This window comes from Haplochromis burtoni, unplaced genomic scaffold, assembly GCF_018398535.1.
Source record: "Haplochromis burtoni strain Fernald_Lab_line unplaced genomic scaffold, NCSU_Asbu1 Contig_101, whole genome shotgun sequence".
Lineage (NCBI taxonomy): Eukaryota > Metazoa > Chordata > Actinopteri > Cichliformes > Cichlidae > Haplochromis > Haplochromis burtoni.
In genome coordinates this window covers 1,489,755-1,516,475 of record NW_024582462.1, presented here as the reverse complement: position 1 = coordinate 1,516,475, position 26,721 = coordinate 1,489,755, and the positions used below count along the sequence as shown (strand labels likewise).

Genomic DNA, 26,721 nt, shown 5'->3' with positions numbered 1-26,721 from the left:
TCGCTCCAAAATACAACCTTGATCATTTGGCTGTGTCTTATAACCATGACTACCGCGTGGGCAGGCTCATGCATGGTGGTGCCTGCCCACAAAGAAGTCAAGGTTCTAAGACCTTAGAAACTTGTCGATCACTTTTTTCCCCAAACGAAGGTCAGCCTTAACATGCGCTGTGTGTGCTCTTGTGTCATGACCTTCAGAAAAAGAAATGGATGTTGTGTGTATTTGTTTGAATGCGGCAGATGTGATGCCAAATACCTGGACATCAGCTAAGGGACGCGTACCTGGTGCTCAGAAAGAATAGAAATTCAGACAGATGTATTCAAATGAGTTAGACCCATTTAATTACAATAACAAACATCACAATTCTTTAACGTGTGTGGAAGTGCAAGATTTGTGGGCTTCAGTTTCCTAGAACACAAATTGCCCACTGAAACTTAAGGAACTGTGTATTAAAATTGTAATACAACCTATTACTTGAATCCTCTTTTTTTTTTGCTTTAACATTTGACAGTGAATCAAAACAAAAGATGACAGGCTGCTATACATTAAATGCACTAATTTAAACATAAAATGAGCAAAGCTTCTTTCATTCAACTTTGTCAGCACTCTTACAAAGTATTCTTGATTCTCTTCTATATTTGACTTTTCACCCTCAAGATTAAGGCCAGCTAAAGAGGGCATTACACAAACTTTAAAACACACCAGTACCCTCAGAACACAGGTCATGGGAGAAATTAAACGCATTCCTTAAAAATGTGCAAATAACAGCATTTAAGACACGGCAAAACATTAACTCAGAAGACTTAAGAACAGCGCTTTAAAATTTAGTAAAACACAATGAAGTAGTGCCAGAAATGCAGGAATAAGGTTTTTGTGAAACTCACTCACGAATGGTCTATCAAGTCTGCTCTAGAAAATACCAAACTTAAGATTCATTACTTTAGAGCTGGCTTTTTGTCCATCAAGCTCAAGGCATAGCTTTTGAAATACCTCAAAGGTAAATTTCAGCTGCTTGGGATAGGTAAGGTTCAGAGCGTAGATTACTCCCATCATCAAAGCACAGGATCTGGCAACATCAATCCTCTCCAGGATCTTGGATCCCTCAACGATATGGTTGCAGGCCCATCACCAATGATAGCAATCTTCATGATTTGCATTGCAAGGTCTGCGTTGAGCTCCTCCTCATCCTTGTAGGAGAAATTAAATGTTAGGATGTATAAAATACATAGCTCAAGCACTTCAGGATGACGTGCATAAGGGAATGAACTACTACAGGTAGGAAAATAAGCTAAAACAGGTTGTCTTTTGTGTTTTTCAGTGATTTTACTTTGTCATTCTGTAATTTTTAAAAGCTAAATTAAACCATAATCCAACGTTTAAAATAAAAAATGTCTTGTTTTTCACAGTTTTGTTTTTCCACTTTGAAAAGAAAATCTAATAAATCATTTTTAAGGGTTATTCCACTTCTAAGTGAAATTTTATCTATTGCCATATTGCCACAGTTAGAAAGTGAGAAACAAGCCTTTTGTAAACAGCACACTAATTCTCCTGATCCGGAAGCAATCCATTTGCTTTAGCAGAGCATAAACAATGGAAGTGAATAGCAGGTGCTAGCATGTTGTGTGCAAAAGTGATTAAAATGACTCAGTAATGAAAACAAATATTTCTTGGGAGCTCAGTAATCATGTTCACGGCAAATGAAAAGTGCAAAAGTAACACGGAAGATTTGCAGAAGCTGATTTAGACTTGAGACTACATTGCAGTTACGACAAACACCGCTGTAAACATCCACTGCATGGTGCATGGATATAACGCAACAGTTGAAAAAGCCTCCAGCTTCCATAAACAAACACACACAGCCACTACTATACAAGCATAGTAAGCTGCAGTAACAATGGATGGGTCTTTGATTTGTTGAAGAAATATTGCACAAATAGCATGTTGGTTTATAATGGCGAGGGTCAACTGCTGTGTTTCTTGGGCTTCAATGTTGATATAGTCCCAAGTCTAAATCGGCTCCTGAAAATCCTTCATGTCAATTCATACTTTTCATTTGCAGTCAGCATGATTGTTGAGCTCCCCAGGAATACTTGGTATCATTATTGAGTGATTTTAATCACTTTTGCATACAAAATGCTAGTACCTGCCATTCACTTCCATTGTTTACTGCCAGATCAGGAAAATGACTGCGCTGGCTACAAAATTTTTTATCCTGTGTGTTTATGTTGCACCTTATCACGGAAACAGGTTTCTATTCAGCAAATTATGTTCAATGACAATGGCAATAAACATCTTCGGATTGTAATTCTGAAATGCTTTTTTCTCACTTATACATGGCAATAGACATATCTTCACTTAGGGTTGGAATGTCCCTTAACTCATTCAGTGCCAGCCACTCTCAGATTTCATACCCCCCTCAGTTCCAGAGATATTTAGCTTTTTCACTGATTTTGAAGGCTCACAGAATATTTTGTTCTATGCCTATGTGAATTCTGAAACCACCATGACAAAAATGAGTCTCTCTTCTTTCAGCACCAAAAAAAATGTTTCTACCTCTGTTATTTAGAAATCTGCAATAGAAAAGAGAAACTTTCATGACAAAACACCTGTTTCTGGATCAAAAGCGCTTTGTGTAAATAGGTTTTTCTAGCAGATCACTGACTTTGATGTAAAGATTTCGTGTTTCAATGATTCATGCAACATCTCAACTATGTTTTACTACTATGAAGTAAAAAAAATCACCTGTAAAAATGTACTTTTGGCAGATTATTTTTTGTATAAAAATAGTTGTTTATAGATAATTTCAACATTTGAAAAATATATAAGAAAAAAGCGACTGATTTATGATTCAGAGAGTCTGTGTGTGTGTGTTACTCCCGCATGTGCACAAGTGAGTGCGCGACTTAGTCTGTTCACCCCCCACCCGGCCATCGGTTCGTCTATCAACAATTTCTGTGCGTTTTATGCAGCAAATCGTTCATTATTCTGGTCCCTGCTGCATTCAGAAGTTTCTAACAGGAGATACTGGTCAGATAAATCCGGTTCATGTTCACTGGAATCGCTAGAAAAACCATGACGTCAGGCTGCAGACACCTCAAGTTCGAAATGACGAGCTGGATCAAAAATCGCGCCACAATACTCGTTCTCAGTAGAGCCGACTGTCACGCTGGTGGGATTTTATCCATGTAATCAACTCCATCACCTTCTCAATTCAATAAAAAGCTCAAGAGGCGTCTATGGCACTGAGCGTTCGGATTCATTTTGACGTCTAAAGACGTCTATGGCACTGAATGACTTAAATACTCAACCCTGAACAGAAAATCCAATGAACAAAACACAAAGACCCAACAGAGACATGCATTCAAAACTAAACAAAAAATTAAAAACCAACTCAAGTACTTACGCTGTATTGTTTGAAAAGATCCTCCTCCTTCTCTCCAAGATAGACTATGAGGCAGCGAATAGCAATTTCTCTGCGCTTTTCAACTGTGTTGTCCTGATTGATAGAAAAAAATAAAAGGTGTTCAAAATACTCTTTTTCAGTGGAAAATGTGCCCACATTACAGAACTGGCAACAGAAACTGAGTATTTCAGAGGTTCTCATTGTTGAGTGAGTTGAGTGTTTCCTTGATATGTGTGATTTTAGGCTACCCCATGACTTAAATGAACAAAAACAATCTAGGTAAGGACATGGCAGAGGCTGTACACTGGGGATATGGCGTAACCTATAATGTTTCATCAGCTCTTCCTTAGTGGAGGTTGCAAATTTACAGATTTTGCAAGGCCAATCCATACTTCTTGATTCTGAATTACTCAATTCAAGCTTACTTGTTAAAGCTTACTTCAGAAGGTCCCTTGGTATTCGATACCAGGAAAAGATGATGGTTTGAGCCTTTGTCCTGGCCTTCGGTGAGATTCCCACTTTCTTTAGAAGGCTGACCACGTCTTAACTGGAACCCCTAGATCTGCAACGCCAGGACAGTGTATAACACCAGAAAGTCGTGCCTGCACAAAAATACAAAAGATGGTATTTTCAACTTCACCTGTGAGTCTTCAATACAGTGAATAAGTTTCACCTGTCAAAGCTGTGTGAGCTAGAACCAAACATTCAAAACTACATAGACCTGAATACACTGGGTGCTGGAAGCCTAACGTGGCTTTCCATAGATCAAATATACATAGAGGTGACATGGACTGGGCCAGTCTGTTGGAGCGTGTATCCCCACCGACCGCGATCTTGGAGGGGTCTCCACTCGCCCCCAGTGCATGTATTTCTACTGAGGAATGTGTTAACTCAAAAAAAAAAACAAAATTATATATATATTTATATATTATATAAGTATATATTTATAATATATATATATATAATATATATAATATAATATAAACATAGGTTTTTTTATCAACAAAAGCAAACATAAGGTGTGGCATGACAGGACAGAATCATTTCTGACAGTAAATACGAAAAAAAACCCAAACTTTTTTATACACAAGCTACAATGTCAATAATCCCACTTGATCTGTTTTCATTTCATTCTCCAAAACCAAATTGGAATCAATGCTGAGTCAGCAGCTATGGTCATTTTTGTGCACCTTAGTGTTATTGATTTTTTTCTTACTTTCAACCTTTATTGAGCATATCAATGTTACAGCCAGTGCCAATGCACGTCGCCTCTACTCAAAAACACGGAAAGTCCCAAAAATTAGGGACAGCTAACTACCCTACCATATGCGGCACAGTGCACTTAAGTCTGGTCTTTTACCTGTGAAAATAGGCCGAGCAGCCGGTGAAGAACCGCTCTTAGCAGTCAACAGACACACCGGACTAATGGCGACTGCACTTCCTGCGCAGAAGCCAACGGGGTTGAACTTCACCCCGTAACGTTACGAAAATTTAGAAGCGTTTCTTAACAATTACTAACATAAAATGCTTCCCTTCAAAAAATACATTTCACATCTCAAAAATAAAATCACAGTGAACACAACTTAGCTTGGCTAGCTACGTTAGCATAGTAGTTTGTGCCGGGGCTAACAACGTCCGCTATCTTTTAAAAATTATAAGACAATTACAGTGGTCTGCATTAGAGTAACATCAGTGTTAAATTTTCCAAAAAGAGCCCAACAATTTATGCTATCGCGGAATTAGCTGCTGTGTGTATATTAAAACACACAAACGCGGGGGCAAGCTAAGATGTATGTTATGTTGTTCGTGTTTAAAGTAAACTAACAAAATCCAGAGCGACTGCAGATATGTGTAATTTCGCATAAAATTACTCACCGTTCGCGACGAACACAGCTCTTGATAAACCTTGAACACGTGCTGTTGAATATGTCCGCTTGAGTAGAAGAAGGGAACTGTGAGCTGTTTACACGTCATCAAGTTGTATTTTACATCGACAGAACTTAAAATTATATTGTTTTTTGATTAAAAGAAGATTTTAAATTCAGACAAATCACGATTATATATTGAGTAAAGAGGCATAATTTATGTGTCACCCGAACTCAATAAAATAAAAATTTTAATTAGTCTAACAGTATTTATGAACTTAAATTTTCATTTCACAACAACATATATATGTAAGTAATGACTAAAGATCCCATTAATTACTTTTTAGAGTGATAGCTTCATCAGCTATCGCTATAGCTATAGCAAAATGAAGATTATATGAAAGTTATGTTCTTCCGAAATAGGAAAAAGTGCAGCAAACATAGCACCTGTGAGAGGCGCTTGAGTTTAATCTTGATCAGAAATGTTCTCAGTTGAAGGGTGGCTGTCGTGAAGCCATTTTTAAAAAAAATATTCACCTTCAAGTTCCTTAGATTGCACAGACTCTGTTTTTGCCTTCTATATTTTGCACCTATTTCCCAAGCAGCATATGAAGATATAAGGTGTGGCTTGAGACTTTTACACAGTACTGTAATTTAAGTTATTAAATATGTAATTACTTAATTTTATTAGGATTAATCAGTAATAGCGTTCAATCTTAATACAAAATGCAAACTAGGACTTAACCCATCCACTGCTAACTTTTCAAGGTCTCCACTCAAATAAATTGGAGATTTCTATATCCACTAAGCATCTCTCTGTTAAGGGAACAGATCTGGAGTACTGAAAAACTTTTTGTGGACCAAAAATATACTTGGTGTTCAGTTAACAGTGAACCCGCCAAAAAAGAAGTCACAGAGTATTTCCGAGGCCATTCACCTCCTAAGTACACCAGGCACAATGTGGCCCTGCTGCCAGGCACTCTCCACAGCTCCTGACCCCTTGATTTTCACATTCGTGATGTGAATGGTCTGCAAGAGAACAGAAACTAGCAAGAGGCTCCAATATTCCATCATGTGAATGCACCGTACGCAGAAGAAAAGCAAACTTAGATTTTTATGTTCTGTACTGGATACATTTTGGAAGTCAAGTAAAGATCAGATCATATTTTTCCTCTCTCTGTTTCTCATAGCACAAAATCACAAATTGTCAATGCACATTTTTCCTTGTCAGTCACCTAGCAACGCTTTTCTTACAACTTAAAAAACATTCTATAGTTTGTACTTGACCCATGTTAAAAATGCAGGCTTTGTGAATTACATTTCAAGTCAATATATGATCAGAATCACACTGCTGGCTGTTTGTCATCAGTTTAGTCACACTAAAAATCTGTATGCATCAATACCTCCTAAATTGTAGTCCATAAATAGATTATTTTTTTAAAACTACAGAGGTATCTTAACTGTTTAAGCTAACTGAATCTCTATAAACTGATATCTACTTATGAATATGCAGATAACTGTAGTCTAGCAAACAGGTGTTTTGTAGCACTTTCTGTTGATCAGTCACACCTGAGAACATTTTGTTGTGTGGATACAGGATGTCATGCCACTGACATATTCCCACCATGTAATAATAATTCAAAAGCTGAAAAACTAACACCGAAACCAATAAAAACGAAACTAAAACAAGAAAATCCACTCTGGAAACTATCTGAAATGGAACTGAAATAAACCCCCCAAACAAACAAACACCCCCCCGAAAAACAAACAGTTAGGATGTAGTTTAAAAAAAAATTCAAACTCCCCTGCAACCGTAAATTTGATATGCATAATGAAATGGGTGGATGGATGGAAACAATGGCTGGTGGACAGAACAGGAAGTTTTGAAGCTCACATATGTTTTTTTTTAACTCGATACCATGCTTATATGTTCAAGTATAGATGGTAAATAAAAGATGGACGCAAGCTTTAGGGTCAGAAAAAGTGCCACAAACCTGGCTCCCGGATATTTGTCTGACCTCTTGCAGACTTATACCCCCCTCAGATCTCTTAGATCAAGTGATCTTTTACTTTTAGCCGTACCAAGGTCGAGGCTGGTTCATAGAGGCGATCGAGCATTTGCAGTCGTAGCACCTAAGCTGTGGAATAATTTACCCCCATACATCAGACAGGCTCCTACTGTCAATCTTTTTAAATCTTATCTTAAAACACATTTTTATTTACTGGCTTTTAATACAGCATGAGAGTTATTTGTTAATTCATATTTGGTGTTTGCTATCAATACTCTAAGTTATTTTATTAGGTATGTTGTATTCTTGTACAGCACTTTGGTCAACGCTCCTGTTGTAATTAAATGTGCTATATAAATATATATAAACTAAAAACTTTAAACTATAACCTGCATTTTTGGCAATGGCCAGCAGGGGGCGATACATTTGGTTGCAGAAAGGAAAAGGAAAATGACTTCTGAGTATTTTCCTGTTGAGTGTGTGGTCTTAATTATGAAAGTGAAAAAAAAAAAAGAGATAAAGGAAGGTATGCTTTAGGGTTACTTTTTTATTTAGAGCCACAACTATTTGGAAACAGTTGGACTTCACATGGTGGGCATACTGGTGGCTAGTAGAGTTTATGAGCCAAACAAAAAATACTGTTGCCCCCAAAGGATAAATCGGCTAACTAGCTGATTGGTTCCCTCATCCGTAGTGAGCTAATGCAGCGGTCCCCAACCACCGGTCCATGAGTCTTTTGGTACCGGACTGCGAGAGTGGAGGCTCAGGTGTGAAATGAATGTTTTTTATTGTTTTTTATCGTTATTTTGTTATTGTTTTTATCGTTAACTAGGTTTCCCTGGGTCTTTTCCCATGTGTTATGAATAAATCTTCTTTTTTTTGGTAGTGGTACTGGTTTTATTTTGTTGTATTTATCCGCGACACTTTAAAGGACGACCCCTGAAAATACTGTCGGACATAAACCGGTCCATGGCGCAAAAAAAAGGTTGGACCGCTGAGCTAATGTACCTGACTGTTTGCTGCAGCTTCATATTTAGCATTCAGACACACTAGAGGGGAGTCCATCCTCTCACAACTGTCTGCGAATGAGTAGTGATTACACAGACGAAAGAAATGCTGGATATCTTTCTGTGAAGGCAACTAACATAAGTGTATTTCCTAAAATTCGATTCAAACCCATTTGCTTTTATCATTGTGACACACTGCAAAAAAAGGGAGAAAAGAATAAAAAAAAGAATAAAAATTGCCCCACTGAAGTGAACGCACGTCCACCTGCTGTCCCATCGCGTCTGGAGCTGCGCTGCATATAAAAGAGAGAGCGGCTCAGCCTGCAGCAGATGACAAGAGCAAATTTTGACTGGCAAACAACTGGTGGGATCCGGGCTACAATCTAAATGAGAATTTCTGAGCGGCAAGAATAATGAGACAGTTTACTTTCATTGCATCCTCAATGAGAAAAGTATTGACCCACCTTGTGTTCCTGTGGCTTTGCATCTGCAGTACAATAACAGGACAACAGCAAATAGGATGCTCATCTGGAAGAGAAAAAAAAGTAATTTACTGGCTAAAATGTTGACCATTCTTTCCTCTCAAATCATTAAGGCAGAGTGGAGTTGTAATTGCTGTTTAAGGAAAATAATCTCTGCACTGAGCAGCTTACAAAAGACTATGAACTGACCTGTGGGTGTTTGGTTTATACAATAGAAATAAAAGGCACTTACCTTGACTGATTCTACTGTGTGTAGACAAACGTGAAGGAGAGTAGGGGTGCCTTCCCTCTGGGGGAGGGACCAGATGGTTTCTTTATACACATCCTGTGCAAAACACGAGCTGTGGGACTTTGCCACCTCTCCCTCCCTCTGTTATCCTCTTTCCTGTAGCAGCCACAAGTGGATCAACTGGCTTATGTTTCAGGGTCGTGAGCAGCAAATGATCTCTTCAAGTAAGGCCAAAGATAAAGAGAATAATTCCCCAGCTTTCTGCTGAGAAAAGCTGAAGAAAAGAAAAAGACACTTACTTGTCATACTTGTCCTCATATAGCACTGGGCCGGTGTTAGAGAGCACACGCTATCTCTTACAATCTTTGCAGAGCTCTGCTTTCTCGATTGTTTGGCCTTGCTGACCACAGCATGCGACTAAAGCCCCAAAAGATATTGACCCAGCAGCACACAAGCTAAATGAGTTTTGAGGACACAGTTCTTGCTCAAAATACAAAGGCTCAGGACTTTCCTCCACTTGCAAGAGGAGATATTTTAAACCTCAAATCCAATACGTTGAATTTGCAAGGTAGAGAAGTCAAAAACTGGTGGGAATAATGAATAATAATATGGTTTTATCTCACGCAGCAATAGCTGACTGATCACATAGCATCACAAGCTAAAATAATAGGGGGATTTTCTGCAGAGCTCTATTAAAGACAGCAGTAAATATGTATAGAAATTTCCTCGAGATCAAGCGGCTCTCACTGCCCACTCTAAACCTACTATAACAGCAAAAACAATGGAATTAGTCAGTGTGCAAAAATGAGCTGGCCAATACAAAGACGCGACAGTTAGTTTGCTTTCCCGTCTTAAAGATAAAGGATTAAACAAAAAGACCACTTTCCACTGTTGCTGACTTCGATTTGGTTTAATTCAATTCAAATTTCTTTATCAGCCCGTGAATGGAATTTTATTTGCAGAGTTTGAAACAGAAATCCATAACAAATCAGCTCATTCTCAAGCGTGCTGTCAAACTTTGCAAACAGTTCAGGGGAAAAAAAGGCAAAGAAAATGAAGTTTTCTCATAATATATGAAGCGATATGGTTCTAAGAGCAAAAAGTTACTGACTCATTTTAAAGCAAAATATAGAAAAGGCATCAAAGGACAGAGAAAGAAGACCACGCAGTGTTGGCTCAGGTCTTTTAAGGAGATTTTCTTTGCCCACCACCATCCTACTTGTATGCTGTTCTCTGTGTTTTTTTCCCTTTTACTTCCAACCGGCAGCTCTTCTGTTCTGCCCAAAGGGACATTGATCTCGGGTCACTGAGTATGGGCAGCCTTTGAGAGGCGAGTGTTAAGTGTCTGTGCTCCCTGCTGAAGAAATAATACACAGACCTCTTCCAAATTACATCATAGTGTACATTTTTACAGCTTGGTAAAGCATCTTCTTTGCTGTATTGGTGAGAATGGAGCTGGGTGGTTTTTCCAAGTTGAACTTGTATTTCAGTGGCAACCTTAAGGTCCATTTATTAGCACTTTCTAAAGATTCCAGCTGCATCCCACGGCCATCTCTAAAGTTTCATTATCAAGAGCAAAAATGATGTGACCTTGAAGTTAATTTTGCCTGACTGGTGTTTGGCCAAGATAGTTCAAGCTGATACTAAACAGCTTGTAGTATTTGTCAGCCGAAGGCCACGAGAAGGGATTGAGAGCATAGCATGGAACATCTTAGCATTTTGTTAAAGATATTTAAAAAAGCTAACAGTGTTATGACATTTTTGACCATGTGAATAATATGAACAAGTTGTGTAAGTGTTTTATTCTGTTACAAGAGACCACTGCCATTGGGGTGCGCCAGGGAGCCCAGTGGTTGCCATTGTTTAGGCAGGGTGTGTGTGTCAAATCAAAGGATTTCACACTGAAATGATTAATGTGTTTTGCTTCACTAGTTAGTGGTTTGAGTGTTGTGGCTAATGTGTATATGTGCATCAGTGGTTTTGAAAATAATCTAGATTTTTTTCTTTTTACAACCATGGACTTGAATATTAAACTTTAATATACAAACTGTCTCGTCTCTCTTGTGCTGTCTTTTTATTGCTCTCTCTTACACTTACAACTCTTACAATTGTCAGAAACAGTTTGAATCCATAGACAGTCCAAGCATTAGTTTTAAAAGATTTAACAACAAAAGGAAAATCCACCAGATATAATGCGTGATGTCTGATAAATAACACTGGATTTCACTGGCAATTATATTTGGCATCACACTTGCATTTTAATCCAGCCTTTCCACGCCTTTCCCCTCCTGTAACATATTTGCATTTCAATTTAAAACTTCTCACTGGAAAATAACACATATTCTTAAGAAGGCTCTTTGCTGTTGTTTACAGCTCACACAAAGTGTGCAGGAGAAGATGCAGCTCTTTATCCCAGGGCTTCGTTTTAACGTGATAGAGGCCTGCCACTGTATATATATGGGTTGTGCTTTCAGTGTTTCCACAGGACTGTGGGTGCTCCCATGTAGGAGGAATGAAAACAAAGGGAAAGACAAGAGCGCTGTCATACTTCCTTCTTTTTCCTCAAAATATGCTGTGTGGTGATGGGGGAGTTTAAATAATAAAAAAAATAGATCAAAGAGGAAACAGCAATATTTTATCATCCTGACTATGATTACCTATGATTGCTCAAATGATAAATTTTTAGGTTTTTAGAATGAACCTCTTCACAGGCAGGTGATGTTGTGACTCATAATGATCTAAATGAGACCTTGAATCCATTAGTCTGAGCAGTGTGAATAACCAGGGGCTGGAGATTTTGTGGAGGTGGACAGCTCTGTCTCTGTATTGGCCAGAACCTCAGAATCAAAGGATATTCACCCACAAGAAACTAATGGAAGATGGAAATGAGCCTTTAGGGGAACCTGGATTATTACTCTGGTAGAAAAACCTGACTTCAATCCAGAAAACTTTCTTGTCACAACACCTGTCCCAGGCACTTAGGCTCCCTGTGGTTCGTGAGCAGAGCTGGGGCAGCTGGTTCCATCCTTTCATTAGCCTTCTCGTGAATCTAATGCTTTAGTTGGATGATGCTGATGCTCCTTGTGCCCTCTGGCTCGAGGTTGTATGGCTCTCTGAGGCTGAATCAGTCCAGCTGCTCTTCCCTGCTGCTGCTGCTTCGGCTTTGTCTCTGGTGGCATTAGCCTTCCCAGGCTGCTGGCATCAGTGGAGCTTGTGGTGCTGCTGCTGGGGCACCGGGAGGAGCTGCGTGATGCCCGCTGCCTGAGATTCTGCGAAATAGATCTATGGAGGTTCGTCATGGAGGAGTTGGCTGCCATGGTGACCACCCAGGGGTGGCGGACGGCTTTTTCGGCAGTGAGGCGGGTGGCCGGGTCCAACACTAGCAGGCGCAGAATGAAGTCCTTAGCCAAGTTGGACACTGAAGGCCAAGGCTGTGGATAGAACAAGCAGACTATTAACACTCTCACCCAAGAAGATGACAATTCAGCCTACACAACCCCTCACACACACACACACAGACACCCACAGCGCTCTAATAGCTGGGTATCTAGAAGAGGCGCATGCACAGATTCCGAGCTGCTTCAAAGCGGGATGCAAGATTTCATTCTAACAAAGCAATAAAACTATGATCCCTGAGCTCTGCAGGCCTAACAAGCAGAACTAAACTCAAAAGAAAGCTAAATGTCACTGGGCAAAAGGAAGCAGCAGTCTTGGCTGAATGAATACAAAGACTGGGAGGTAGGACAGCTCTGCTGCATGTGTGGGATTTTTTTGGGTGCATGTTTAATCTTAGCCTGCATTAGCTTCACAATAAAGGCAGCAAAGATGAGCTTCAGTGGAATCCATTGCAAATCATCCGCCTTGTCATGACCCAAGCTGACATTAAAGAGTGCTTTGAAATCGGCAAAGCCATCTTTGCAGGGTGAGAGAAGACATCAGAATCCTTATCATAATTCAAATTCATTAAATTATTCATCACAGCCTTGGTTCTTAGTCAGGGAATCAACTTTCTAGAGGCCTGCCTCGGGAAAGTGATGACCTTTGTGCTTCCATCAAATTTTAAATAAAAATATTATTGATACAGATTTTCAACTAGATTGATCTGGAATCAAAGCAAAAAGAAAAACAGGCAACTGGTTAATGTTGAATGGTCATAATCATTATCACAATTTTACAAAAATCCTTGATTACAATTAAACTAAGAAAACATGCATATAAATATATTCAAAACAATAAAAACTTGACATAATAAAGCAATACTGTAAGTAAAAATGACAACAAAAGGTCGCTGTGCTTGATGTGACCAAGAAGTTTCACATTTAAAAGAAATTAACTTCTCTAATTGTACAAATTTCAGATGGTTCCACTTATCTGGCTTTTAGCAAATTAAATCCATTTTTTTTCTAATGTTGGCATTAAGAGACAGTTTTCATCTTAGAACCTGGTCCAGTGCAATACTGATTTATAGTTTCACATATATGTGAAGCCAGAGATTTGCCAAAACTCACTTATATGTTTTATTTAAAGCACAGTTTGTCATCCAGCCAAGCACATTTTTTTTATTTTTTAATGAGAGGATATTTTCAGTATGAGAGTTTTCAGTATGTGTCCTGCTGAAAGTAGTGATGTTTACTTCTAAAGGCAGCATTTAGATCTGAGTTTAAATAAATTTAGGATTGAATTGTAGGAGTACAGTACCACTTGGGCCACAAAAGGAACTATCGTCTATGAAAAAGTATTATTTAAAGATAGAGATGAATTGTAGTCCTTCTAAATTTTGACACTTTTAAAAAAATGGCAACTAAAAGAGGTCCTAAAACAGAACCCTGTGGCACACCTTTGTTAACACTTATGTAACTAGAGTAATTAGCAAACAAATTGCATGATTTTTCCATCAAATTTGGTGATTTCAATTATTACTGAGTAGTATTGAACACAATGAAAAGATCCCTTTCTTAATCTCTGTTCTCTATTTCCATATTCAGCACAGTGCGCTCAAATATTTCTCTGGCATGTTTGTCTGAGGACTGAAAAAGCTAAACGCAGTGAAATCAGAGTGTAAAACTCTCTGCTTCTTTGCTCAACCTTGCTCAGACTAAATCTCACTCTTTAGGGAGGTCTAGCTCTCCATTTTAATCCTGAAATACATTTCTCTCTCCTTTTTTTGTCTCTGGCAGAGTAATGACAATTAATCAAGCATGAAATTGACAATCGCGAGACTGTTGCCGGTGAGAGGAATTCAAAGAAGTGGGGGACTTTCTTATTCTCACAGTGTAGTGACTGGGGGTGGGGTGGGGAGTGAGAGTGTAAGCACAGCACAGGGTGCTGAGCTGCCAGCAGAACGAGTCTGAAAAAAAAGAAAAGATTCTCAGTCAAACTTTCTTCTCACACTGTTGTTATTTCACACCTGAGAGGCAGGCAGAGTGACACCGTTTGATTGAGCTCCCACGACTAACAAGTCTGACTTTCCCCTTTATCTGGCGCTGGTGGTGATTTGGCGAGGCCTCTTATTACCTTGCCATGAAATACACACTTGATAGCAGCTGTGGCTAGCGATGCCTTTTGTCTTTGATCTGAAATAATGGGAATACATACGTTTAGTGCCTGATGGCAATGTATGAGAAAAAAGCTGGAATTATGCAGTAAAAGTCTTTGATGCTGCTGTTGAGAGGTATCAAAAGTTCCCCTTCCTCCTGTACACTTAAAGAAGAAGAGACATAACTGAGTTGCCTCCTTGGAACCGAGCCTCCTTCAGGAAGTTTATCTCTCCCCCTTATTTTGAACATTTTTCACGTCAAAATACACAAAGGCTTTATTGCGTTTAGAGGAAGGGGGCGAGAGCTAGTGTTATACATCACTGCTGAGCTGAGAGCTAGCCAACGAGGGGAGAGAAAGAGAGAGGAGGGAGATGAGTGGAGTGCAGATACGGTATAAGCAGTGGAAAAACCTACAGGGCTTGGCTTATTGAGCAACATCTTGTTAGAGTGAATGAGAAGCTCCAGTGACTGTGTTTGCGCCACGCTACATCTTTACCTGACAAAGCTGTAATTGCAACAAATGAAGAAAACGCTAGAAGCTTGGATTGCGCTAATGTGATCAGGAGGATAACGCACTTTTGAGTAATGAGTGTTACCGGCTCGGCTCAGGCCCGCAACAAACAAAGGACAACCGGGTTCAATTTCCTGATCAGTTTATCTAATTGAACATGTAGTGGGGTGTGGACGTGTCAGGTGTCAGTGGTGCATGGTAAATGTTTGCATGGTGCTGGACAGGGAGAAGCAGAAGATGCCCAGAGAGTGGACTAAAAGAGCAGGCGTTATACCCTTTGTTACTCTCACCTCTCAGGTGCAACCATCAAGGCTCCTGCTGGGAGTAAAAAGGGAGAAGCAGCAAGAGCAGATCACATGAAGCACTCCACGAGTGTCTGTCTCACAATTTACTGCAATCTGATTCACCTGGCAGCCTTCCCCGAGCAAGAAAGCCAAGGTAAATATGCTTCATCATAATAAGTCCAAATAGAGAAGGTGGCCTGTTGCTAATTCAGGTGAAAGTACCAGCTAACCCACAGTAATCAAAATATCAATACTCGGATGCAGGAGAGAGTGGGCTGTCATGTACAATATACTGTGGCCAAGTGGAGGCTGGGGCTGTTCACATGGTGCTCACTAGGGGGCAGACTGGCCTAACCATTACCCCATTTGGCCTCCTGCTTGGAGATGTAGACATTTGGGCTGGGTCAGGAAAGTGTGGCTTCCATAACACAGCGGCAGAATGCAGAGGAGGTTACCAGGCTACCTGGACAGAACTAACGCGAGGACTGCTGCTTTACATGCAAAAGACTGCCACACATTCACGCTCGCAGGCACACAAACAAAATACAGTCACACAGATGAGATGTCCCCGATTATGTGCAAAGGAAATTATTTGTCTTATACAGAGAGAAGGGACTAAGTGATAAGGTGTTCAAAGCCCTTGAGGCTACATCCGTTCCTTCTTCTGTCCTGCTTGTCCTCTGCCCCCTCCTCTTTTCCTCACTCGCATCCTCCCTCACTCCCGTGCCATCAACCCCCGGCTCCCCCTCTTCCTCACGCTCACTACTGAGCAAACGCATCAGCGTGAGTTTGCACTACAGGTCCTCAGGCGAGGAGCTGCTGCACCTGTGAGTGGAGCGTGCATGGCACGTACGAATGTACCGTTTGTGTGTCTGCTGCTAGTGCAATAAAAGAAGGGGTGGGGGCTGCGGTGAGACAAAGGGACTCAATTCGTGGGAAGGTGCCAGCGGCCTTCTGCATTTCCGATTCAGTCTCACCTTCGCCTCTCTCCTCAAACCTCCCCCATCCCACTCACATTTTCACGCAAAATTACACACATGCATGTGCACAAAGTCCCCGTTCAGCCTGAATAAAAACAAAAGGTTGCTGATACATTTGGAAAAATGTTTGTAATTGCAGCCCCTGTGTATTAATTTACATAGTGAGGAAGAGGAGAAAAAACAGTTATGTCCATCTGTACCTGAAGTTAATCCTTTTTGCTACACTGCATCATTGAATACATATTTATACATAGTCTCCGATGACTGCAGTCTGCTGTAAATGCTTAAAAAAACCCATGTGTTAATGCATGTGGTTATACAGAAATATGCTAACTTACTTAACATGGCTTTGGGCTGGGTAGAGTGAAACTTTTAGGCTTAAAAGTAATAACTCATTCCTGTAACACTGTAAATGCAAACAATACCCTCACTTATATTGAGTTATCTGCATTGAGTTTTTGCTTTAGAGTACAGCCTTGCATACTTGTTTGATTTAATAATTTGATCTGGTTTCATTGTCTGCACTGTTAATATTTAACTTTAAACCCTCAAGTTAGCAGCGCAGGGATTTTTGTTTCAGTAATTTTGCAGTCTTGTGGTGATTGAGATTCTTGTTTTGATTAGTGCTCCTGGTCAGTGGTGTTGTTAGGGTTTGTGGACCTGTTATTGCGCAGCGCATGGGGAACAGAAATGTAACAAAAGTGGGATTTTTTTAGTTCTCTTTTCTTTTTAAATGATAAAATTTGCTAAACCTAGGTTGTCCAAAGTGCATTTAATTCAAACTGAAATTCTTTTAGTTCATGTGAATTATCCTCATTAGTACTAAACACTCAAAATATTATTATTCACCCTTATTAAGCAGATACGCATATTTTACGAGGCAGCAAGTCTACATAATTTTTATGCATTTATTTATTTATTTTTTGTAAAGCCCATTAAACAAATTTGTGTTGCCGTAACACTTCATAATGCAAAAGGGGCTGATACGCTGGATAGGTAACAAAAATCTAATAAATGTACCGGGCTTGCTCTAATACAGCACTGCAGGTTTTCAAAAAATAAATAGCAGCGGGTATTTGGGTTTTAAACCATATCTAGATTTACCAGATGGTTTCCACTGTTTAATATTATCACTTGTCGTGTCAAATTGTACTAATTTAGTGCATCTCTGCCATCTTGTTGAAGCAGAATGTGCACTGCCAGCAAATGTCTTCAAAGGCTGTCTTGCCATGCTGACTGCATCTGTGATCATACCAACTTTATTTTTACTCCTTTTTTTCCCTATTGACCACAGAAATCGAGTTAATTATGTCTTCATTCCTTTCGACTGCTTTACTTTCAGTGTCTCGCTATGGCATTTGCTTTGTTTGCACTGTTACGCCATACTGGGACACTTGATTGGAACGAGCCATTGTTCATGTTATTGGCAACACCTGCTCTCCAGTCTCTGTGGAGGTGAAAATGCACAGATTGGATTGACATCCAATCACATTCACTTGTAACATCTCAAGTCAAGAAGATATCACTCCAGGCAAACCACCCCTGTCATTCAGTAGTAGTACGCCATAAGACACTGAGGATCCAGTCAGTCAGTGTTCCCCTTCTTGCTGCGAAAAGCACATTTTTTGGGACGGGGGCAAAGTCCAATAGTCACTTTGTTTAATTGGTGGACATATCATTCCAACTGATGCGCTTCAAGTCAAGTTTAGTATGTGAAAGAAATTCCTGAGGCACCCAAAGAGAGGAACCCTTCTTAATGACATGAGGAGCCCTTGTGATGACAGACGTCCACGTTTTGTGGGTACTTGTCAACCTTCACTACATTATTATCACAGCGTGCGCGCTTAACTGTGTTGTCACTCTGCTGGAGAGGGTGGATACTCGCACATGACAGAGAATAAGTGCCTTGTCAACATAGAAATGTGATTGATGGCTGATCTATCAAGCCCTGGACTGTTACTCAGCCATGTATGATGTCTTTATAATACGACCATATGAATTTACAGATTGATGCCTTGACTGCATCTCACTGAGATGTGAGAGACTGAGCGTACGCTTCTATAAATGTTGCTTTTAGCTTTAATGTCAAGACTTTTTCCTCACTAGCGTGGCCTACATATGAGCTATGTCAAAAATCACCGTGAAAAACATAAAATAAGCTCTTGCATGAAGTTTAGAAGGATTTTGCATTATTGTTCAGCTGGTGGTCAGTGCAGCGGTAAACACAGGGATAATAGTCCAGGGCCTATGTAAGGGAGCCTCTTGTATGCCAGACTAAAATGTCAGACTGCATCCCTAAGAATCGAGCCAGGCTTAAAGCCCAGTGAATAATCCAGCGTTGTGTGTAATCAGCGTGAAAGAACAAGCCCGAACTCACTACTGAGCTTGACTGAATAGGCTTTTAAAAATACCCACTTCAGTTATATGATATAGGGAAGTGGGGAGAAAATCACGCAAGGCCCCATTTCCCACCATTTCAAAGCATTCTCAAAGAACCAAACCAAGCGAGGAACTCAAAGACATCACAACAAACTTTCACATTTTCTTTCATGTGCTTTGCAATATTGCAGAAGAAGACATGAAAACAAGGAGAGGTTCACCTTGTTACCACACCAGTACTGCAATGTGCTGAGCTGACTTTTTTTCCTACTTATGTCAGGCAAGGATGGAAGGATGGTACCATTTCTGGTAGTTCTAAAAGCATAGTGATTAAGGTATGAATTATTATTGTGTGGTGAGTAGATGTAATGACCATATGTGAAGAAATGTTTTGCATAATTTCAGAGCATGCACGTCATAAATAATGCCAGATTATACTATAGGGAGAAGACCAGATGTCAAAATGAAAATCAGGGATTTAGTTAAAACTACATTTTTTTCAATGATTATGCTGGAAGCAGATGCACTTCAGTGGGTGAGGCCACAGCTGGCCAAAGAGTTGAAAATGAACAAAGACGCATTTCTAATAGATGCTCAAGGTTACCTTGACAGTTTTCTCCAGCTTCCTTCTGTTTTCAAGATTAAGATTTAATGCCTTATGCCAAAACAAACTGGGTTTTCCCTAACAAAAGTAAAGTTGGTATTTAAAAAGAGAGCGCAATGGCAAGATTGCTTGTAAGAGGTGGAAACTTGGAGATTTTTGCAACTGAGCCTCCTGCATATGCATTCCTGGCAGTTTCTTTCTCAAGGCATAAAATATAGAAAGAGGAATATTTAAATCAAGCATGAAAACTCATGCAGGTGCAGGATTATCATAGCCTGCACGATCAGATTTGAAGTGAAATAGCTGAAGAACTGAGAGAACAAAGGGATGACGACATGGACTTTGAACCCTATCTTGAAAACAATCGTGCCTCAGATAGAGATCAAACACAGTTTTCCCTAATAAAGTTTTATTACAGTCAAATTAAATTGTTAAAATTTCAGGACCATGGACAGCACTCACAGTTTTCACCATAATCTCATGAGTTGTCCTCTAACACGACCTGCACAAATTCAGCTGCATGCACTCTGTGTATCTGTGCTCTATATGCCATGGATTGTCAGACACACACACACGCACACACACACGCACACACACACACACACACCAGATTCCCCATGAAATCTGCAAAAAAAATGCGTTGCACATGTTGACGGTAAAGAAATAAACTTTTGTTAATCAGGCATTTGTGATCTAAGTTGTTTTAATAGAAGAGCGCAACAGAACCAATGTCAAAAAATATTTGCACGGTTTGCAGTCCCACATTAGAGCCTGTCAGTTACTGAAGAATGTTTTCATTATAATGATTCTCTGCCACATTAGGCCTAGATTTAACATATAGATGTATGACCTAAATTTAAATGCTTTTCTGGTTGCAATTAACAAGCTGTGCCTGTCCTGTTAGGAAATTACCTGCAGCTGAATCTCATCACTCAGTTTGCGATCATGGTCCAAACTGAATGGCTCTTGGGAGATTGGGCATGTTATATTGAAATAAACCGACTGTTTAGAAACCAGTGCAACATGTAGATCACAAATAAAAGTTACCACAGCACTATTTGGGAAGTATAAAACTTGATCATAATTTTGCATTCCATAAACCAACCAATCACTGTGCTAGCAACAAGCTACAGCACGTTAACAGTTACTTGGGGCAGGAATAGCTCAGTAGGTAGAGTGGTGGCCCCATGATCGGAAGGTCGGGGGTTCGACTCCACTGAACGGCTACCCTGAGGTACCCCTGAGCAAGGTACCGTCCCTACACACTGCTCCCCGGGCGCTGCACTGGTGGCTGCCCACTGCTTCACTGGGTGAATGGGTTAAATGCAGAGGAACTATTTCCCTATGGGGACTAACATGCACACTTTACACTTTTAAACAGACAGTTTCGCTGAGTGTTGCTAGAGTTCAGCATATGAATACCACTCTCAGTGGGGGAAAAGTCACCTCACAATATAAAATGCAAAGAAAACACCTTTAACTGTATAAAAATATGATTTCAGTATGGAATTATTTTAGCACTCTACCTAGTTAGCTGCTAAAAGGCTAATATTAGCTATGTGCTAGCAACCTATACTGGCTTGACCTAAGGCACTTCGAAACATATTGATGTTAATAATACTTTAGCTTTTAAATCATCCACATTCTACACCAACACAAGTGACATGGTTTAGGTTAATTTGGATACTTATCAGTAAGTCGGCCTACAGATTTTCAGGATCCTACTGTTTTCCATTTTCACCTGGTCCTTATGGCTGATATCCACTTGTTTGTCATTAAAGGGTATGTTTTCCAGTTCAGCCTGTAAATTACATCTGTGGGCTACTTTTCCTGCTCATAGTGTCTCTAACAACATTTTGTGTATTTTTCATTTCATGATTAGCAGAAAAACATCAACAAACAGGCACATTTACCCCCCCAAAAATTAATAAAAAGACACAAATTCTTCTTGAATCTGCTGTGGGTCGCACTTAAATCCAATCTGTCTTCATATTTCCTTTATTCCGGTCAAAGAGTTTTAGCAGTAGCACAATGTGCTTATGGTGCAAAATTTTCTCATTTAGTTTATTAAATCCTCTAGAACCTCTATTTGCTATCCAAAATTACTTACTAAACATAACTGAACAAAAAGTCCAGTAAACTTACATTTCCACGGAAGCTATATTTTCCTCTCACAATGGATCTGTAGAGCCGTGTGCGGCTGTCATCCTCAAACGGCACGGTTCCACTCAGCAAAATGTAGGCAATTACCCCTAAAGCCCACATGTCCACTGCACAGGAATAGGGTCTCCTCAGCAACATTTCAGGAGCTATGTACTCAGGGGTTCCACAAGTGGTCCTCAAAGACCACGACTCTCCAGTTTCCTCGTTGCCTCGTTCAGAAATCTCACACCTGGTGAGTGTGCTGGCAAAGGCAGACAATCCAAAGTCGGTCACCAACAATCTGGAGTCTGCTCCGGGGTGGTAGTACAGAAGATTCTCAGGCTTCAAGTCTCTGTGGGTGATTCCCAGGCTGTGCAGGTATACCAATGCAGCCAGTATCATCTGGATGGCCTGGGTAGCATCTCGCTCAGTGAAGTGGCCCCTGCTGACAACACGGTCCAAAAGTTCCCCTCCTGTCGCCAGTTCCAGTACCATGTAAACACGCTGTGGAAACTGGAACACCTCAACCAGCTGAATGACATTAGCATGGCTCACCCTCTGCAGCACTGCTAGTTCAGAATCACACACCTCACGACCCTCTGGGGCCTCTACCTCCATCATTTTTATGGCAAAGGGCTGGCGAGTTGCCCTGTGCTCCACACGCACAACACGACTGAAGCTTCCACGACCAATCAGGGCTTTGATGTCATACCTGACAGGGCAGAAGGGGAATGGTGACTCATTACAGCATAACTATCTCATGATACACTGCTGCAAAGCACTAAATGTCTCTCCCTGCAGCTGCAGTCCTGATGTATGGGAATATATGTTTTGCACTATGCTATACAGCATGCAAAGTCGATCAAACCAATACGTATGATCCTGATTTAGATCGCCAATAAACAAGGCAATACTTTATGCAAGCTTTGAATTATGGGATGATGAGCAATACACATGTTTCCCCTTAAAATGGAATCAGTTTTGTTCCTTTAATTGTTTCTAGGCCTTTATCTGACAAGTACAGGAAGGCGGTGTTTCCGGCATTAAAACCCCCAAGGATCTCAAATGACTGTCTACCATTATTGCAGGATGTTGGGTTGGAAAGAATGAGAAAGATGAATGTTAAAAGGCTCCGATGAGCACTGCAGATGCAGGCTTTTCCACTTATGTTTGGCTGTAAATTGCTATTGCCAAATAGTGTACTGGCCTCAAGATTAGTGGATAAAAGCCAATCTATCAGTTGCCACTTTCCTGGATTTTGAGGGGCCTAAATTTCAACCATCCACCATGTTATAATTGAATCTTGATTTTTTTTTTTCCAGTACAAGATTGGCAGATTTAAATATCATGGATGTACAAAATACAATTTCCAGCAAGCATAGCAGGAAAAATACTGTCTGCTTTAAAAACTCTGAAGAAATAATTATTCAAACTGTGAACACTTACCGTGCTGTGACGCGTGGCTCAAACTTGTCCTTATACCTGGGAACCTTGTTCCATTCTTGTCTTTGTTTGATTTGCTGTTTGCTGCTTGGTCCTAGGTGAGGATTATCAACACTGGCAGAAAACGATGGATTTTTTTGCTTCTTCTTTTGTTTCTTTGGCTCATCATCATCCTCATGTCCTTTACTGAAAGCTACTAGTGACTGCACCACACTTACATAGCTTTTCTTAGATGCCTCAGGCAGCACCTTACTGTTCCCACAACCCATTTCTAAGACCAACATTTACTATGGAGTGAGCCGAGATTCCCCTTCATCTGCTGTGAACTGAAAGTGGCCTGAAAAAAAGAAAAAGAAAACCCAAACAAACCCAACTACCTGCTTGAGGTGTGTACACAGCAACAGTAAAGCTCCACCTTCCCACTAAGTTTGAATTTGTCAGGTGTGTGAAGTGATCCTTTCAGTCACTTGTGGTAAAAATGTCACGTAAACAGCAGTTGTTTTGAAGCTATTGTCACTCCTTGCAGATTGTTGCTATACTGCACACCTGACAAATTCAAACTTAGTGGGAAGGTGGAGCTTTACTGTTGCTGTGTACACACCTCAAGCAGGTAGTTGGGTTTGTTTGGGTTTTCTTTTTCTTTTTTTCAGGCCACTTTCAGTTCACAGCAGATGAAGGGGAATCTCGGCTCACTCCATAGTAAATGTTGGTCTTAGAAATGGGTTGTGGGAACAGTAAGGTGCTGCCTGAGGCATCTAAGAAAAGCTATGTAAGTGTGGTGCAGTCACTAGTAGCTTTCAGTAAAGGACATGAGGATGATGATGAGCCAAAGAAACAAAAGAAGAAGCAAAAAAATCCATCGTTTTCTGCCAGTGTTGATAATCCTCACCTAGGACCAAGCAGCAAACAGCAAATCAAACAAAGACAAGAATGGAACAAGGTTCCCAGGTATAAGGACAAGTTTGAGCCACGCGTCACAGCACGGTAAGTGTTCACAGTTTGAATAATTATTTCTTCAGAGTTTTTAAAGCAGACAGTATTTTTCCTGCTATGCTTGCTGGAAATTGTATTTTGTACATCCATGATATTTAAATCTGCCAATCTTGTACTGGAAAAAAAAAAATCAAGATTCAATTATAACATGGTGGATGGTTGAAATTTACACCACCTATATTATCAACCTACAGCCCCCTCACCTTCAAAAGATCCCACAGCGATAACCCAGTTGGGCAACCTGATAGATTGGCCTTTTAAATTTCACTACTCAACTCAGAGCACGGCCCAGCACCGCTCTAACTATTGGACACCCCCTACCGCTCTAGCAACGCCACATTACCGCCACAAACAGTCAAGTGGGAAAAGCTGCAAATCCTCACATACAGACAACCCCTAGCTATTCACCCAATTCGCACACCTTTTTCATACATAGCCATTCATCATTTCTCATTCTTTCGCGCCCACACACCACATACCTTCCCCAATAGCCAAATCCATAGATGCTACAACAAGTCACCCTCTGCGCGCCCACAGCAAAGACTCAGAGCCTCGACGGACTAACGGACAGGCCTCTGACGACCTCATTACCAAATGCCAGCGACCCCCAACAACCCACCTTCCTGTACTTTGTCAGATAAAGTACTAGACAACACATTCCAAAGTCCCGCACACACGTGACTGGCACCCCCCCCTCAGATCCGCAGCACGAACCAACAACAAACACCTGACTTCTCTCAACTTATAAAAAGGGACAACATCTCGTCACTTGTCCACTCATAGTCTTCCACCAACCCAACATACTACATCCATATCGCCGCGACATCAACAAGTATTGGCTCTTGGTTTATGGCGGCGATTCTTAATCAGGAATCATCACGTATTGGTAACGCCACACACATTTCGACACCGGTCGCATCCCGCCAATTTGCATGCTCCACTGTCCAATACAAACACTAAGTACATCCATACAGTGCACACTCAAACATACGGACGCTCCATCTAACTCTACTACCCCACCAATTCATACGACTTCCACACCGCAACTCGCACCGCCTCTGCAGGGGAGAAGACATTTAGTGACTTTCTGCCTAAGACCGCAACTGTCTATCATATGAGACCAGTTTTGCCATGTCAATGACAACATCCAAACACCCAATTCCCCTTCACTCTTGCCCTGTCACCGCGCTATTGACATCAAAAGCCCCCTGAATTTGTTCGCGGACACAGCTACTCAGTCGTGAATGTTGCCCGCATAGTGAGCACAGGCACCCAAACCCTCGCCCGCCCCTTTACGCCACTTCAAAAATCATAAGACAACCTGCTAGACTCCAGCGAGGCGCCATCGCCGCCCAGGCTCGCTTAGCCACAATACCTTGCGTGCGCTCCTGCACGCTATCACACTATTCACTGACAACTAGCCCTACCGCTCGCTCCCTAGTCAATCCTCCTACATAGATCCCAGTCGAGGCCCCACGTTTCATCGACATCCGAAGGATAATCCAGTCACTCGTGACTGCTAACGCAGCTACAGACCCACTTGCGAGTTACTCCCACATCGCCCATACTAGCAATGCATACGATACATTCTCACCACCATACTCTAACCGCCGAGCACTCGCCACCTCGAGATGAAGGAACACACACTGAAAACACGCACAGCCAGTAGTCCATACATAGAGAAGCACCACAACACAGCTATTACCATCGTACAATGCCCACACCAGAATATAGGCTAATCAAGGCCCTAGACCCGAGCGCATCGTGAACCGCGGCCTACCTCCCAAAGGCCTGAACCAATACCAGGCGCGAAAGAGACGCCTCCCACCGCAGCACCACTTCACTGAGCGAGATGCTACCCAGGCCATCCAGATGATACTGGCTGCATTGGTATACCTGCACAGCCTGGGAATCACCCACAGAGACTTGAAGCCTGAGAATCTTCTGTACTACCACCCCGGAGCAGACTCCAGATTGTTGGTGACCGACTTTGGATTGTCTGCCTTTGCCAGCACACTCACCAGGTGTGAGATTTCTGAACGAGGCAACGAGGAAACTGGAGAGTCGTGGTCTTTGAGGACCACTTGTGGAACCTACAAAAAACACCTGCACAACCCATCCCCAAACCCACCTGTCAACACACTTCACCCAGCCCCCGCTCCTCAAGCGACCCAACTCACACACCCACAAGGGACGAGCGAATAACCCACTCACCAGGTGTGAGATTTCTGAACGAGGCAACGAGGAAACTGGAGAGTCGTGGTCTTTGAGGACCACTTGTGGAACCCCTGAGTACATAGCTCCTGAAATGTTGCTGAGGAGACCCTATTCCTGTGCAGTGGACTTGTGGGCTTTAGGGGTAATTGCCTACATTTTGCTGAGTGGAACCGTGCCGTTTGAGGATGACAGCCGCACACGGCTCTACAGATCCATTGTGAGAGGAAAATATAGCTTCCGTGGAAATGTAAGTTTACTGGACTTTTTGTTCAGTTATGTTTAGTAAGTAATTTTGGATAGCAAATAGAGGTTCTAGAGGATTTAATAAACTAAATGAGAAAATTTTGCACCATAAGCACATTGTGCTACTGCTAAAACTCTTTGACCGGAATAAAGGAAATATGAAGACAGATTGGATTTAAGTGCGACCCACAGCAGATTCAAGAAGAATTTGTGTCTTTTTATTAATTTTTGGGGGGGTAAATGTGCCTGTTTGTTGATGTTTTTCTGCTAATCATGAAATGAAAAATACACAAAATGTTGTTAGAGACACTATGAGCAGGAAAAGTAGCCCACAGATGTAATTTACAGGCTGAACTGGAAAACATACCCTTTAATGACAAACAAGTGGATATC

The 26,721-nt window shown here is 41.0% G+C and overlaps 1 protein-coding gene, 1 long non-coding RNA gene and 1 pseudogene across 2 annotated transcripts; all 3 read right to left on the bottom strand.

Annotated features, from left to right (window-relative positions):
• The window catches only part of LOC102308765, a 16,364-nt pseudogene extending 16,290 nt beyond the window's left edge, over positions 1-74 (bottom strand).
• A 242-nt stretch (positions 75-316) lies between these two features.
• Positions 317-4,278, bottom strand: LOC121814902. The gene is made up of 3 exons (XR_006054644.1): positions 3,843-4,278; positions 3,404-3,496; positions 317-1,187 (listed from the first exon to the last, which is right to left on the bottom strand). It is a non-coding gene; the product is annotated as an uncharacterized LOC121814902 (long non-coding RNA).
• Positions 4,279-12,027: 7,749 nt separating this feature from the next.
• LOC102308459 (serine/threonine-protein kinase H1-like) lies at positions 12,028-23,144 on the bottom strand. The gene is made up of 3 exons (XM_005943679.1): positions 22,879-23,144; positions 21,436-22,144; positions 12,028-12,426 (listed from the first exon to the last, which is right to left on the bottom strand). The coding sequence occupies exons 1-3, from the start codon at positions 23,142-23,144 to the stop codon at positions 12,028-12,030; spliced, it is 1,374 nt and encodes a 457-aa protein (XP_005943741.1).
• Positions 23,145-26,721: the final 3,577 nt, after the last annotated feature.

Bases quoted from the DNA above. Each gene is read 5' to 3' on its own strand.
- LOC102308459 (XM_005943679.1), bottom strand. From the start codon at position 23,144: ATGGGTTGTGGGAACAGTAAGGTGCTGCCTGAGGCATCTAAGAAAAGC. The intron at 22,145-22,878 runs GTAAGTGTTCAC...CTGCCCTGTCAG, and splicing joins GAGCCACGCGTCACAGCACG to GTATGACATCAAAGCCCTGA. The intron at 12,427-21,435 runs GTAAGTTTACTG...TTCTATCCACAG, and splicing joins AATATAGCTTCCGTGGAAAT to CCTTGGCCTTCAGTGTCCAA.